Consider the following 15,248-nt stretch of genomic DNA (forward strand, 5'->3'; position numbering starts at 1 on the left):
ATTTGTATAGAGGCAAAGGAAACGTTTTTAGATGGCTAGTAATGATGAAGAGCACAAGAGGCTATACCTGCTACTATTGCAGGAGTCCAGGATCCTGCATCTGGTCTATCACAGGAACAAAAATCAGCATCAAAGAGCTCACTGGTGGAAAAGAATGAATATGCTCAAAAGGAATTGTGATCAGGTAGTTAAACTACTCGTAGGGAGAAGAGTGCGGAAATTGGATGAATTGACTCGCCTATACCATCTTTTACATGGTTTTATCAAGAAGCAGTTGACAAAGACATATCAAGCCTTTAATAATGTTATAGCTCTGGGACAATTTGTCACTATGGGTGTGGTACTTGTCGGTATTTTAGCAAGAGTGTATTCATCCTATGGAAAACTTCTAGAAATCTATGAATCACAATTTAGAGATGCTGGGTTTATCAGAGTACCGAGTGAGAAACCTATGGAGACTAAGCAATTTATGGAATCACTGATAGAAGAAGAATTGGGCGAGGCAGTACCGACAGAGCCAATCAAAACTGTACCACCAGAACCAACTGCCACCAAAGTGCCATCTGCTGAGGGCACTAGGTCTAAGAAGAAAAACTCCAAGAAGAAGAAGAAATCTGCAATCGATAGCATATTTGGGTAAGCTTTGCTGTTTTTTCAAATACATATGTACAAGTATATCAAATCAGATACCATCATTCCTGCCATTAATCAATCTATCAGCCCAAGTTGGCAGTATGAAAGAAGCGTGATGAATTTCAGGGTTGTAATATTTCAAAATATCTTGTTCCTGTTGGGATGGATGCCTTTGAGGCCTTGTGAGATCTAGTCGACTATCATCGCTACAGATGATGAGGCCCAATTGGCCTGAAGTATAAGTGGGGACAGTAGTATAACAGTAATTGGCTTTCTGAAACACCGAATGAGCGATGTTCATTAGTCCTTGCAAATAGTCGATATTTAACCAAAAATTCTCTGAAGCCTGTGCAATTACAATTCCACCTGGATTCAATGCTGCCTTTAATAATTCGAAATATTCCTTTTGGAAGAAGGCTTCAGCAGGACCTTCCGGATCCGAGGAATCGGTAATGATCACATCATACCTTTCATCAATAGCAGCAAGGGCAACATCTCTCAGGAATTGAAATCCATCACACAAGTTTATATGTACTTTTGGGTGGTTCAAAGCACACGCCATACTGGGAAGGAATTGTTGAGATAAATCGATAACGGTTTTATCAATTTCCACTAGTGTGACTTTCTCCACACAATCGTGTTTGACCACTTCTCTAATGACACCACCATCACCACCACCAATGACAAGCACATTTTTAGGATTACCATGAGCAAATAATGGAACGTGGGAGATCATCTCTTGATATGCAAACTCATCTCGCTCGGCACATTGGATTATACCATCTAAAACCAACACATTACCAAAATTGGTGCTTTTAAAGACTAGGACATCTTGGAATTCACTGCGTGAATGGTGTAAAACCTGTTCCACTTGGAGTGAAAAACCCTGCCCGGGGAAATGCTCGTCGCTAAGCTCCGTAAACCAACCTTCTTTTATACTGGGATGTTGACCGCTCATCTTTCTCCACAATTGAATTCGACTAGAATAATACAGCACACCACTGCCGCCAACTTACACTTGTCACCTGAGAGACTATTACTCTCTTCGAGCCAATGTTCAATTGTCAACATCCGAATCGCTCAATTTTTCAACGACATCGCGATGAGCTTGACAACCATGCACAGAACTCAAAAACGATTGATACTCAGAATGAAGTAGAGCCACTTCAGATGGTCAGAACGAGCTTTGAATGGGTTCAATTCTATTAGTGCTTACACGTTTCAATCTTGAATCACTTAATCAGTTCCATAGTCACGTGAGCACTTCGTACAATGTCCGATTACCATGGTACAAAATATCGGTGGACTGAAAAATTTTTATAAGATGCGATGAGATGCGGTCGAGATGAGATGAGATGCGATGAGCCTAATCGGACGGGAATTAACGTTTAGAAGGGACCTTATAATTAAAGAATCCATGACTTTGATCCATCCATTCCAATCGGTAGTCTTAAATGCTGCCGAAGATTTACTCTTCGCAATAGTGAAGAATGAAGTAGTAGTTTTTAGAAGAAGCGAAGGATCGGAAGGGTATACGCTTGCCGGGAGATGGGTTGATGAATTGGCTAAGGATCCTCCAAGAGCCACATCTGAGGAGGCTTCTGATTCGAAGAAATCCAAGGGTAATGATGGAACTCCCAATGCTTCCAAGGGTAAAGGTCAGCCGTCGGTGGAAATTGTCCCCACTAACTTGTTAAGGGCGATGACCCTTTCCCCAGATGAATCTAAGCTATTGGTCTGCGCTGACTCTGATAAATCTGTATGTGTCTTGCAAATTGATTTGGATAAAAAGGAATTGAATTTAATCAAAAGACAAGCCTTTCCAAAAAGACCTAATGCCATTGCGGCCCTAGAGGATGGTTCACAAATAGTAGTGGCAGATAAATTTGGTGACGCTTACCAAATACCCATGGTTGAAGAAACAAAGGGTAAAGCGGGTAAGGAATTGCAACCGCTTATAGGTCATGTCTCCATGCTTACCGATGTGCTATTCGGGAAAGATGATCAAGGGAAGAAATACTTGATCACTAGTGATAGAGATGAACATATCAGAGTGACACATTACCCTCAAACTTTTATCATTGATAAGTGGTTATTTGGACACAGGGAATTTGTTAGCTCTATACACATCCCATCTTGGAGTTCGCAATTGCTTTTCAGTGCAGGTGGTGACGATACCATATTTCTTTGGGACTGGATGAAGGGTTTCAAATTATCAACTTTTGAATATAAGGATTTGATTAAGCCATATCTGACGGATGCACATTTGGCGGCTTCAAGATTTCAAAACGAAAACAATGATTTGATCGAATTCGCCGTGGCCCAAATAACTACTTGTAGGAAATTTCCTTACGCTGCATTTTTCGTAGAGGCCACTAAAGCATTGATTATCTTGCATGTGGATCAAACAAACGCAGCGCTATCTCTAAAACAAGTCATCGATCTGCGATACAACGTTATTTCACTTTCTCAGGTATCCGATGGATTCCTCATTACCCAGGATAACCATGAATCTGGCAATAAGGAATTCGTCAGTTTAGTTAGATACATCGAATCCAAGGATACGTTTGAATTGGACAACCAATTTGGTGAGACTCTCGACGAGGCCATTAACAAGTCCCTAAGTGAAGATTCTACAGTTAACGTTCAACCTGCTGATATTGCTCAACTATATGGTGTTGCAAACCTGAAAAAGCATGGGGAACAATATTCATAAACATTATCATATAATAATCTGTGATCTTTTGTAGTCCATATTTAAGTACTGTTTCGGAGGTTCGACGATTAATACTAATTTCGTTATTGATAGTCACTTCACCTGTACTCATAAAAACAAGATGATTGAAACATGAGTCTACCGAGTTTAGAGATATCTAAATCAAGTGCCAGTGAGGAGAATTTAGATAATGTGTCGAAGCCTATCAGTAGTGGTACTTTGAGAAGTAGTTCAGTACCTTCACCAGCAAGTGTCAATGTATTGTCACAGGGGACTCGGGATCAAGGTAACCTTTCTGAGCTGTCAAAAAGCTCTTGGCAGCTTCAAAATGAAATCAATGGCATCTTTGAGGAGTTATGTAGCGTGAATCGTCAAGTAAGGGTGGATATTGATGATTTTTGTCACATTCGTGATAACTCTACTACAAACATTAACAACGCAACTCAAGTTGATTGAATATGCATGAAAGGATCGTTGCCACTTTTCTTTTAGTTAAATCTTGTGTAATATTGTATAAAGTAATGGGTTTTATTTAAATGCTGCAAATTGGACGCTGGTTCTTGCCAAATTGGAGCTGACGATGGGTTCTGTTTCTTTTATACATCTCTGCATCCTTTCGGTGTTGTTTTGGAAGCAGTTCTGTAAGCAGGCAGTTATAGTAACTTGAGTATCTCTCTCTAGGAGTCGTCCCAGAACTCTCTGGAAAAACTGTAGATCGACTGTCACTTGAAGTAGGCCATCAGAAGACAAGTTTCCTACGAAAGGTTTGAAAGATTCGAACAAATATTTGGAAATAAAGATTTGAGTCTCTCTAAGTACCCTTTCGATGAGTTGTGGTCCTATTCTGAAACATTCGCTGTGGATTGTGACTAACAACATGAGAACTTCAATCACATAATCGTTTGCTCTGAAAGAATTGGAAGTGTATGTAGCCCAGCTAATTTCGTGATACTTCTTCTCCAAAACATCTCTTATGTTAATCTTCAAATCTGATAAGTAGTTACCAAAAATAGAGGATTCCATCTTTGCTAGTAGTGAAAACAGTTCTAATTTCTTCTCTCTCAAGTTCCATTCAAAGGCTTCGTCAAAATACTGTAGAATTTGAGGGAAAGTAGTCTCTCTGATGTATTGTAAATTGGTCAAGGTCAAAATGGTATGAGAGTTTCTTGGATTGTCCTTATCTTTAGCCGCATTCTTCAAAATAGACTCTAAAACTGCCTCCATAGATATTAGTTGTTGAATTTCTACTGCAGTCAATGACCTCTTAGATGGATAATTGACAATAGAAATTCCATTAAGGACGGGCAATTTCTCGAAGGCGAAAAGAAGGTCCCTAGTAGTTTGAATACTGTACTCTTGGAAAATACGTACAATCTCAGGGAAATGAGTAATACCGTATTCAAGCTCACTACGGTTGGTGTCATGAACAGTCTGATAAACTTTCCAATCTTCTAGTTTGTAGAAATTGGATGTGTCTCTAAGCTTCGTAGAGGCAATGGCGGCAACACTTCTATCTGTGATCATGGAGACTAATTTTTTGGAAATTTCTAATGCCCTGGGACTAATTCCCAGTTGGGCAAGTTTAGTAATGGATTTGAGTAACGGTTCCACCATCTTGGGCAAATACCGTAGACAACTCAACCCATTGGCTCTTGGTGGAATGAATCCGTAATCTTGTGGTGAACCGTTTTCTTTGGTGATTGTTGCTCTCTGGGATAAACTCTCTTGTGAAGACATAAAGAACAAGGTGAGCTGATTAGCCAATGTATTTACAAAATGTTCACCGCGATGTCTCAAATGCCTCACTTGTTCTTTTTCCAGTTGCAAAAACTGTTTATGACCATCAATGGTTTTCAAATCACCTACCAAAATGTTATCCTTTTTCTTATCATTGATTAAAGTAGTTTGGTAAACACCATCCAAAAAGTTTTGCACATGTTCCCAGAATTCAACGAACTTCATAGCTATCTTTTCCAAAGAATTGATATATCTCAAAAAGAGTAACCACATTTCCACGACAATGGGGGAATCCGTTAAACCTTGGAAAGCTGTCAAAGATCTAAATGCAAGTTCATCATTAGATTTCCCATCCGTATCTTGGAAAAACTGACCAATTGATAAATAATAGGTCAAATCCACACCCTGGATACTTGCTGTATTATGATCATCGCTATCTGCCTCCGCTTTGTTATGTAAAATGTTTTGTTGACCTTTGAGTATCTTGTTGAACATTTGCTCTGAGGTTTCCTGTAGTTGTTTCTCAAAGTTGTCTAAATGAACTGTTAACCATGCCATTATAGGATTTTTATCCACATTCAAATCTAATAGTTTAGATATCAGAGGTAAAAAGTCGTGTTGCGATTCTTCATTGTCTGCACATAAAAGTGTTTTCCAAGTTAGTTGCCTGTAGCTTTCCATTACAACTTCCACTTCACTCCAAACTTTATCAACGACTTTAGGCACACGATTCACAACTTGACCCATTTCATTTTCCTCAGCCACCGCTGCAGCCAAAATCAATTGGTTATGTAGCTCTTTGGCCTTTGCGTATTCAAGCACTAAATTGGAATAGTCTTTCTTATCTAAACATCTTTTTAATTTTGTAGTCAAGTTGAAATAATCCCTATTCTCTTCAATGAAATTCTTCGTAGCTTGATAATTTACCATTTTTCTATTAGTTTCCAGTAATGGTTTTAATTTCAAAGTGGTAGCTCTAATTGCATCATCCACTTTATCGCCCAATTCGTTTACGTCTAACTGACCCCCATTAGCATCGATGGAACCAGGTGCTAGTGAAGGGGTATATCTCATAGAGAATTGTTCGTAGATTTGATCCAACCGGTTTTTAACCCTCACATATTTGGTAAAATTTGTCTGCACCAAATCTTTCAATTCATCAGACTGTCTCTCCAAAGTTTTATCTAATGTATCTAGTGATCTTGTTAAATCTTCGAAACTGTCCCGGTTGTGAATATCCTTTAAAAACATCTTGACGTTAAATTTTTTGGTATTCACCAAGTACTTGAGCTTATCCTTCTGAGGAATCTGTAATCTATTCAATAGGGGTAACATCATATTGTTATTCAATGGATCGGCAACATTACTCATTGCAGCTTCATTCATATTTTGAGCAGCTTCTTTTTCATAAGTTCTTTGTTGTTGATTTAATAGATCCTTTAAGATGTCATAGGAATTATCAGCATCTGGAGATGCATCCTGCCATTTTTCTAAATTAATATGCACTGAAGAATCGTTCTTCCAAGACGTATGGGGTTCCAACGTCTTGAGATGGTAGAATTCCATCAGATTGCCCTCTGAGGCACCAAATGGATCCATTTCCAACTGTTTCAATGGACTAAGTGGCCTTTGTTATCCACCTTTTGCGATTGTAAAGTATATAGTTAAAGGTTTACTTGTTTTCCGGACTGTTTATCAACATATCAACAGTGTAAAGAGAAGTCCCAGAAGAATCTGTAATACAAGATGTAGCACATCATGATCGTTATTAGTACATTTATTAAAATTGTTATATAGTACAGTTTTTGGTTTACCTCTTTTTAGGCCCACGAATTGGTGGTGATGGTCTCGATTGAGGTCCAATCTTAAATAGAGGTGCGTTCTCTAGCATATCAGGTACTACAAAGAATCTGACGTGCGATCCTCTCACGAATACATGATCCATTCTTGTCACTTGGCTATCAACACCTGTGACGGTCACATCTCTTAGCTGTACATTCATATTATCTTCACTTTCCACCAATTTACCTCTGTAAGTCTCACCAGTAGTGAGCTCTAAAGATACCACATGGCCTTGAGCTTCATTCAACAGTTTGACTGGGATGTTACTCATTGAGAATTTTGAATGCAATTAACGGTCTTGGCCAGCTTTATAGTTCATATCTCTTTTTTGCTAACTGTTAAAGTGTGATGAGGGAAACATGATGAGCCGAATAACCCAAGAAGGGCCTTTACAGAATACAAAGAGTTCTTAGCGATTATAAAGGAAGGGAAAGCTATGAACGTTGAGATCGAGCATGTTCAATTGGAACTTATTAAGGAGATTCAGAACAATATATGTTCTCTAAGAGTGCAGTCAAACCAGTTGTGTTTTGCCCTGAAATCAGGGTTGCTGTTTCTGATAGATTTAGATGTACCTTCTGATGTTTCCAGATGCCAAGTACCGTTGATAAGTAGTGGTAATAGTGTTGAGAAATTAATCACTATGTGGATGAGTCCCAATGGGAAACTCCTTCTCCTAAAGACTAATTTTGCTAGGTATTATCTTTGCAATGTGGATATTATAAGGCAGCAACAACAGAAACAGCAGAAACAACAAAAACAAGACGCTTTGGATGGAATCCACACATTGAAAAAATTGGGCAAAAAAGGTTCTGATGTGAAGTTTGTAGAGTGGTTTGAAAACGATAGATTTTTATGTGGTGATGCTAGCGGACAAGTATTGGATGTGGAAATCAACGATAAGCACGGTAAACAACGAAGTGACGCTGAAGTTCATGTAGTTTGTCAATCGAATAAACCTATCGATGGTATATTTTGGAATTCCACGACTGAAAAAATCATAATTGTATCGGGAAATAAGATAATGCTGTGGGATAATGTCAAGAGTTTAAGGCATCTTAGAGAACCTTCAGAAATTGAGCAATTTGAGCACCTGCCTAGAGACAATGGAAACAGATTTACCTCTTTCCAAGAGACTGAAACCTTCTCTTGGGTTACAAAACCAGGCGTTGTGTTTGGTAAGTTGGGCGGTAATCAAAATATTTTGAATAACGCTAAAGTTTTGTTGACAGTAGAACTGCCGGAATCAACTCATGACATCAAAGACATAATTTTAACAGAATTCCATATTGTTTTGCTTAGAGGAGCAACTATTTTGATAATCAACCAGTTGAACAATGCTGTGGTCTTTGAAGAATCGATCTGGACTCAAAAATCTGAAAAAATGATAGGCTTGACGGCTGATTATTCACAGAATCCCCCCACCTTTTGGTGCTTTTCCAGTTCTAATATCTACGAGATCATTTTGCATGATGAAGCAAAGGCAGTTTGGAGGCTTATGTGTGAACAAAGAGAATATGATAGAGCTTTGCAGTTGAAAGGTTTGACAGGATGGGAAAGGGAAAATATTTACTATAAAAAGGGTCTTCACCTACTAAAAGATCAATCCGAACCATTGAAGGCTGCGGAATCGCTAGGTGAGGCAGATTGTGTTAGTGTAGGTTCAGTAGCACTTCAATTCATGCAACCGCCAGGAGATATTGAGCCCTTGCAAATCTACTTAACAAGTAAACTGAATAAACTAGACTCCAAGAACCAAATGCAAAGGATACTGTTATCGAGTTGGGTTGTGTGGAACTATATGAGGCAGCTGAACGAGATTGAGGAGGAAATAAATGGAGAACGCCATCTGGATGATGTTAAACATTTGAATGACCAAAAACACCTTCTGGGAACTCAATTGCATGTATTCTTAAAGAGCCATTTGGATTGTCTCGATAAGAAGACCGTATACCAGATAATATCCAAACAGAATAGGGATCAAGATTTGTTATATTTTGGCAAACTGGTAAAGGATTACGAATTTGTTCTTTCACATTGGATAAGACAAGCAAATTGGTTTGAAGCTCTTAATGTTTTGCTAACCATGCAAGACCCGGAGAGTGCATATACTTATGCCAGTGTTCTTCTTGTCAATGCACCGGAGGAAACCATTCATGTGTGGATGAAGATGACAAATCTGAATCCAGTAGAATTAATTCCCTCTTTATTGACTTATTTTACCAGTTATCAGAGGCAAGCTCGAAAGAATAAAAGGAATTATGCCCTAGTTTATCTGAACTGGTGTGTTGATGAGCACGAATATGAAGATCCTATTCTTTACAACACTGCGTTGTACATGTTAATTACTGATAACGACGAAGACAATGAGCACCATGGATTACGTGTCATTGAATTCTTGGATAGCCATAGGGACAAGTACGATTCTAATTTTGTCCTGAGGTTAAGTATCAAATTTCACAAAGTAAGAGTTTCCATCTATCTCTACACACAATTGAAGTTATACAAAGACGCAGTGGATTTAGCGTTGAGTAGGCAAATGATTGATGCCGCGAAGCAAGTGGTGGAAACTTCAGAACTGGATTCTAATGTGAAGTTGAAGAAATCGCTGTGGAGAGAGATTGCAAAGGCAATGCTTTACAGAGACAACGGTAATCAAGACATCAAACACACTGTGAGATGTATCATAAGTGAATCGCATGAGCTGCTTGAAATCAAAGATTTGCTACCCCTACTGGATGAATTTACTACGATTGCCAACTTAAAGGATGAACTGATTAGAAGTTTGGAGAAACATGGTCAGTCCATGTCACGCATTTCCACTCAAATTCAACAATCTCTGAGAATGAAGAAAGATATTGCCGTTGAAATTGAAACGTTTAAGGAAAGGTACAGAACCTTAGAACCTGGAATCTCATGTAGTAGCTGTGAGAAGCTCTTGCAGACCAGAAAGTTTTTGGTTTTTCCCTGTGGCCATTGTTTCCATACCGATTGTTTGATTAAAGCAATTCTCAATTCCAACGATTACAATTTTAAGAGCTTGATTGTTAATTTCCAACGTCGTTTAGCCAAAGATCGCAACTCCGTGAAACCGCAAGAGCTTGAATTGATCATCACAAGGAAATGTTGTCTCTGTAGCGATATCAACATCAATACCATTGATGACTACATTAATATAGATGAAAATGAAGCTGCAAAATGGGAAATATAAGTAATTTGCAACATTAAAATTTGTCAGAAAATTCATTTGAATCTCAAGTTGCATTATTTTAGCCGCCATTGATTCAATGATATTCTTTCTTCATCTCGGTCTGTTACCCGCACTCGTGTAATGCCTTTTTTTTCCAGTAAGATTAAGGAATTTTATACAGGTTTGACTAACAAGGCATTAACAAAGAGAACCGGTATAGGTAGTACCAATAAAAGCCGGTCGTATCGCTATCCATATATTTCAAAATGGCTGACAGAGAAATTGACCTTCAAGATGAGAAGTTGAATGAAGATGAAGAGATGAATGAGTTTGATGATAATGAAGACGCTCCCATTAGCAATGCCGAATTGTTTAAAACCCAAGAACAAGCAGGAGCTTATCAAGAGAATGGTTCCAAAGATGGTGAAGGTGATATGATAGATGATGGTTCAGGCAAACTGTTTGAAATTCCAGAATTCACAAGAAAGGACAAGACTTTGAATGAAGTGTTAGGTCTCATGGAAGATAATCCTCCTATAATCCCAGATGCAGTGATAGATTACTATTTGATGAAGAATGGATTTTCATGTGCAGATGTGAGGGTTAAAAGGTTACTTGCACTGGCAACCCAAAAATTTGTTAGTGATATTGCAGGAGATGCCTATGAATATTCCAGAATACGGTCATCAGTCGCCCTAAATAATGCGAATAACGGTCAGGCTAGGGCACGTCAATTAATGCAGGGTCAACAGCAACCTGGTCAACAGCAGATCTCCCAACAGCAGCAGCAGCAGAACGAGAAGACCACCCAGAGTAAAGTCGTCCTAACAGTCGGTGATCTAAGTAGTGCAGTAGCCGAATACGGACTAAACATAAGTCGGCCTGATTTTTACCGTTAAGGCCATGATCGTAACTCCAGTGGGAAAATTCATCCAGCACATTCATTGTGCTTAATTCCATTGTCTTCTCTGTGGTTCGTTGAGGTGTCGTGTATAATGAGTATAAGTTTTTGTATAAAGGGTATTGAAGGAATAAAGTTGGATATCATTAACTGTTGATTAAAGTAAAGTAGTGAAAACTGTTGAAATAGTTCCTTACCATGCCAATTGATTATTCGAAATGGGATAAGATTGAGTTATCGGACGATTCAGATATCGAAGTCCACCCAAATGTGGATAAGAAATCGTTTATTAAGTGGAAGCAGCAGAGTATTCATGAAAATAGAGCCAAGAGAAATCATGATATTGCCAACTTAGAGACTCAAATTTCTATGTATTTCAATCTTAACAAACGTGTGGATAAGCTGCTAAATAGCGTTGACGATCAATCGTTGACTGAGAGAGATGCTGTTACCAAATTTTTGAATGCAAATTTTGATAAGACTGAGAAGCCACAAGGTCCAAATGTTGATCCAGAGATTCCCCCATTCAATGAAATGGTGGAAGATCTTTTTGAACAGTTGGAGGGTGATGCTAAGAAACAAGGTTTGAACCCACAGGATGGGTCCGTTATTAGAAACATGATTCTTGGACACAGGGCAAAAATTGATAAAGTCACTGTTGAAGCTAAGCAGAAATTACAAGAGCTTTACAAAGAGAGAGAGTTGCATATCAGCAGTGATGATATAAAGACTGGGTTTGACAGTGGGTTTCTGAATACGAAGGCTAATGAAGAAGCAGAGAAGAAGGCTGCAGAATTACAAAAAGTGGCGGCCGCCAATGGATCAAAGAGCACATCTGACGTACCATTGCCAAAACCACAGTTACAGTTCATCGAATATGAAGATGATGTTATGAAATTGGCCCCAGAAACTGAAGAATTTGGTAATTTGCCTGTGGATAATTATAAGGCATCAGAACAGTACCTTTTGAAGCACATGCAAATTATATCAGAACAACAAAAGGATGCTCTTATGATGAAGGCTTTCGAATATCAAATGCAAGATGAACCTAAACGTTCCTATCAAGTAATTCACCAATCTGAATTGATGGGTTATGTGCGTGAAATTTACAATACAAAAAAGGTTCCATTTTTACATGTGGAGCAAATGACTGAAGTGATTCAATTGTTCTTTAAAAGAGTTATTTATAATAATGTTAATCCTGCCGGTAAAAAGTCGTTTTTGGAAAGCGTGCAGACTAAATTCGATCATGTTAAAAATCGTGTCAAAATTATGGAACAAGAACAAGAGCAAGAAGGTGTTGAAACTATTCAATTGAAGTCTTTGGATGAATCTACAGAATTGGAAGTTAACTTACCTGATTTCGAGTCTTCGGACCCAGAGGATAAGAAAAGGGTGGAAGCCTTTAACAAATTACCAGAAAAGATGAAAGATGCTATTAAGACAAAAGATTTGGATAATGTCAACGCTGTCTTCGCCGAAGTACCCATTGAAGAAGCTGAGAGTTATTTAGATTTGATTAATGAAGCTGAGATCATTGGAGTTAAAGCCCTGTTAGAAAATGAAGAAGATTTCAAGCACTTGCAGGATGAATATAAAAACCAAAGCAAATTCGAGGATCTAACGTTGCAGGAAACCCAACAAGAAGAGGAACAAGCTACTAATACTGCTGATACCGTTGATTAGCTACGGGCAAGGGAGAGCAGAAATAATTTATATATTATGTATTTTAATGATTCCGGTACCAGTATTTCTGATTTTATTTTAGAGATATCTGCCCAACACATATTCACCGCTTTTTTTTTTTTTTCGATCAAGTTAGTCCACTTATAGATCAAAGTTGTAAAATTGTTAACGGCGAAGATCAATTCGCACATGCTTGATAAAACATAAGAAAAGGCTATATATATACATATATGTATGAAATGTCATTGATTTTTCTTTTGATGATGCAAAGAACGATCAACAGAAGTCGTAACTTGAGAAACTTCTTCTGGCCCATGAGTTAATATTCCATTTCATGATACCATAGTCAGTACCGATGATTAACGAGCTGCCGCTATAATCTTCGACCCAATTAATACCGGCGATATTATTTTCCTCGGTGAAATCGGTATCTGAATAATTAGTGGCAGAGGCAGAATCAACTGCATAACTACTAATGTTGGGGGTCCCGAACGCTCCTGATAAAGAGTACGTGTTGCCATCACTATTGATATCCGCATAGGCATCGTAAATGCCGTCATCGTCAAATGCACTGTTACCATTATTATTGTTATTGTTGTTGTTTGAATTGAATGCTTCACTTCTTTGAATACGAGAGAATATCCCGGTTCTTCCTTCTTGGTAATTGTAATTGTCCACAGAAGGAGGAGTCTCCAAAGGGTGATCCACTTGTGCTGAATCAGCATTATCATCACTATCGCTAACATTCGATGAAGTGGAAAACCTCCTTACGCGGAAAGATGATCTTCTTCTTGTTTCGGGATCTCTGTTATTTGGAGCTTCGCCACTACTTTCATGCTCCAAAGAAGAATCCTGTTGTTGTTGCTGGGAAAGAATGAAATTTGTCAATTTGTTGAGGGCTTTTGGGTAAGGGACTATTTGTGGCTCCAATAACCTTAGCGGCAGCTTTGTAGCTAACGTTAGCCAAGGTTCTGGGTTGTTAAATGAGGGTGGTACTGCCATAGAATGTCTTCTGCGAGCATTGGCGGCAAGGCTTGACACTGAAGAGCTTGGAGAAATTGGAGACATTGCAGTAACCACTGGGGTATTCCTTCGTCCAGGTTCAATACCTCCACTAATACCACTACTATTTTCCTGTGACACATCCTCAGCTTTCAATTTATCTGGAATTAAAATCACTTGATGGTTCATGAAATTTCTTGTATCAACAACATGAACTCTACCTTGATGTTCAGATATGAATAACAGATCATCAAGACCATAACTGAATTTGCAAACTCTAAAGGAACCATTATGAGAATGAGGTCTTGTTGATGTAATTTCTGCTAAGGGCGTATCCATGTTTCTAACATCGTAGACAAGGCAACAACCGTTCTGAAATAAAGTAGCAAATTGTAAATCGTTTTCAGAAAAACAGTTATAGAACCCGTGGTCTCCGCCTGCTGCTTCATATATGTGGTCAACGAATCCTGATCCATCTGGTAATGCGAATCTGGGAATTCTTTTAGCTCTTACCACTGAACTACCCCAATTAGGTTGCGAATCATAAGCTAAACTAAACTGGCCTGCCAACTCAGATTGCCTATAGATAGCGAACTTATTGGAATCCCCTGATGCTACCATAGTCTTTCCATCATGAGAGATAGCCACATTGTTAAGAGCAAATTTGAGATCTGAATATCGCCTTACTAATTCAACACCTCTATTGTCCACATTGCATTGATACAAATGTCCATCATTATTACAGGAGTACAGATCGTACTCCTTTGTAGATCTAGGGTTTAATGTGACACAATTATTGATAAACTGGCCTAACACAAAGGAGGTTGCAACACCAGAATCTTCACTATAGAGTGATAAAATGCCCTTCCAAATGCTCGGATTGCTATAGTTGCTATGATCCGCTAAAACGCTGTTATCAGCCAACTTAACTGGTTCTGCAGGGGCCGGTAATGAGTTAGCGTGACTTGACTCTTGTGAAAGACGACTCCAATTCGTCGGGAATCCTCTATCATCTGGCCCAACTAATCCACCACATGCCACTAAACCACCAGACTCTGTGAAGCATCTGGGCTTAAAATTAAACTCTGTCACCAGCTGCGAAGGTGCATGATACTTTCTCTTACATCCTGAAGATGCCGTCCTTCTGGGACCACCTATGCTATTCCTTCTTAGTCTTGATTTATGATGATGACGATGATGAGGGTGCCTTGGAGGGAATAAAGTCGGTCCTCCAGCTTGTGTTGTATCCAGAGACCTTATGGAATGGTCATAGATGTAGAAAAGTCTCCCAGGATGCCTGGATGACGCTCTAATGCAATCCCGAAGTTGCCAGTGGTTTATGGATACTTTTGCGTCGTAAAGCTCCAATCCTGGCATCATATAGTTTTGATAAACTTTATCAGAACCTGTATTAAGGCTCTTATCCTCTAACTCATCACTGCTGTTCTGACCTCCATCGATTGTCATTCCGCAAAGTTGTTCTCTTCTTCTTGATACTATCTTTTCGTTTCAAAATCTAAGCAAAGCTTCCAAACCTGCTT

The 15,248-nt window shown here is 38.8% G+C and overlaps 10 protein-coding genes across 10 annotated transcripts; 6 read left to right on the forward strand and 4 right to left on the reverse strand.

Moving 5' to 3' along the window:
• Positions 1-31: 31 nt before the first annotated feature.
• RMP1 (Rmp1p) lies at positions 32-640 on the forward strand (the record flags this gene model as incomplete). Its single annotated transcript, XM_002497768.1, has 1 exon — positions 32-640. One exon carries the CDS (start codon positions 32-34, stop codon positions 638-640), a length of 609 nt encoding a protein of 202 aa, XP_002497813.1.
• A 42-nt stretch (positions 641-682) lies between these two features.
• Positions 683-1,591, reverse strand: SPE4 (spermine synthase; the record flags this gene model as incomplete). Its single annotated transcript, XM_002497769.1, has 1 exon — positions 683-1,591. One exon carries the CDS (start codon positions 1,589-1,591, stop codon positions 683-685), a length of 909 nt encoding a protein of 302 aa, XP_002497814.1.
• Positions 1,592-1,993: 402 nt separating this feature from the next.
• Positions 1,994-3,349, forward strand: TRM82 (Trm82p; the record flags this gene model as incomplete). Its single annotated transcript, XM_002497770.1, has 1 exon — positions 1,994-3,349. The coding sequence occupies one exon, from the start codon at positions 1,994-1,996 to the stop codon at positions 3,347-3,349; it is 1,356 nt and encodes a 451-aa protein (XP_002497815.1).
• Positions 3,350-3,481: 132 nt separating this feature from the next.
• ZYRO0F14168g (uncharacterized protein) lies at positions 3,482-3,805 on the forward strand (the record flags this gene model as incomplete). The annotated part of the gene is made up of 1 exon (XM_002497771.1): positions 3,482-3,805. The coding sequence occupies one exon, from the start codon at positions 3,482-3,484 to the stop codon at positions 3,803-3,805; it is 324 nt and encodes a 107-aa protein (XP_002497816.1).
• A 72-nt stretch (positions 3,806-3,877) lies between these two features.
• SEC5 (exocyst subunit SEC5) lies at positions 3,878-6,685 on the reverse strand (the record flags this gene model as incomplete). Its single annotated transcript, XM_002497772.1, has 1 exon — positions 3,878-6,685. The coding sequence occupies one exon, from the start codon at positions 6,683-6,685 to the stop codon at positions 3,878-3,880; it is 2,808 nt and encodes a 935-aa protein (XP_002497817.1).
• A 211-nt stretch (positions 6,686-6,896) lies between these two features.
• Positions 6,897-7,199, reverse strand: SMD3 (mRNA splicing protein SMD3; the record flags this gene model as incomplete). The annotated part of the gene is made up of 1 exon (XM_002497773.1): positions 6,897-7,199. One exon carries the CDS (start codon positions 7,197-7,199, stop codon positions 6,897-6,899), a length of 303 nt encoding a protein of 100 aa, XP_002497818.1.
• Positions 7,200-7,364: 165 nt separating this feature from the next.
• PEP3 (tethering complex subunit PEP3) lies at positions 7,365-10,139 on the forward strand (the record flags this gene model as incomplete). The annotated part of the gene is made up of 1 exon (XM_002497774.1): positions 7,365-10,139. One exon carries the CDS (start codon positions 7,365-7,367, stop codon positions 10,137-10,139), a length of 2,775 nt encoding a protein of 924 aa, XP_002497819.1.
• Positions 10,140-10,384: 245 nt separating this feature from the next.
• Positions 10,385-11,017, forward strand: TAF10 (Taf10p; the record flags this gene model as incomplete). Its single annotated transcript, XM_002497775.1, has 1 exon — positions 10,385-11,017. The coding sequence occupies one exon, from the start codon at positions 10,385-10,387 to the stop codon at positions 11,015-11,017; it is 633 nt and encodes a 210-aa protein (XP_002497820.1).
• A 200-nt stretch (positions 11,018-11,217) lies between these two features.
• On the forward strand, positions 11,218-12,705 carry CDC37 (Hsp90 co-chaperone CDC37; the record flags this gene model as incomplete). Its single annotated transcript, XM_002497776.1, has 1 exon — positions 11,218-12,705. One exon carries the CDS (start codon positions 11,218-11,220, stop codon positions 12,703-12,705), a length of 1,488 nt encoding a protein of 495 aa, XP_002497821.1.
• A 276-nt stretch (positions 12,706-12,981) lies between these two features.
• Positions 12,982-15,174, reverse strand: GID11 (Gid11p; the record flags this gene model as incomplete). The annotated part of the gene is made up of 1 exon (XM_002497777.1): positions 12,982-15,174. One exon carries the CDS (start codon positions 15,172-15,174, stop codon positions 12,982-12,984), a length of 2,193 nt encoding a protein of 730 aa, XP_002497822.1.
• Positions 15,175-15,248: the final 74 nt, after the last annotated feature.

The sequence above is a fragment of the Zygosaccharomyces rouxii genome, assembly GCF_000026365.1.
Source record: "Zygosaccharomyces rouxii strain CBS732 chromosome F complete sequence".
In the NCBI taxonomy this organism is placed as follows: Eukaryota; Fungi; Ascomycota; class Saccharomycetes; order Saccharomycetales; family Saccharomycetaceae; genus Zygosaccharomyces; species Zygosaccharomyces rouxii.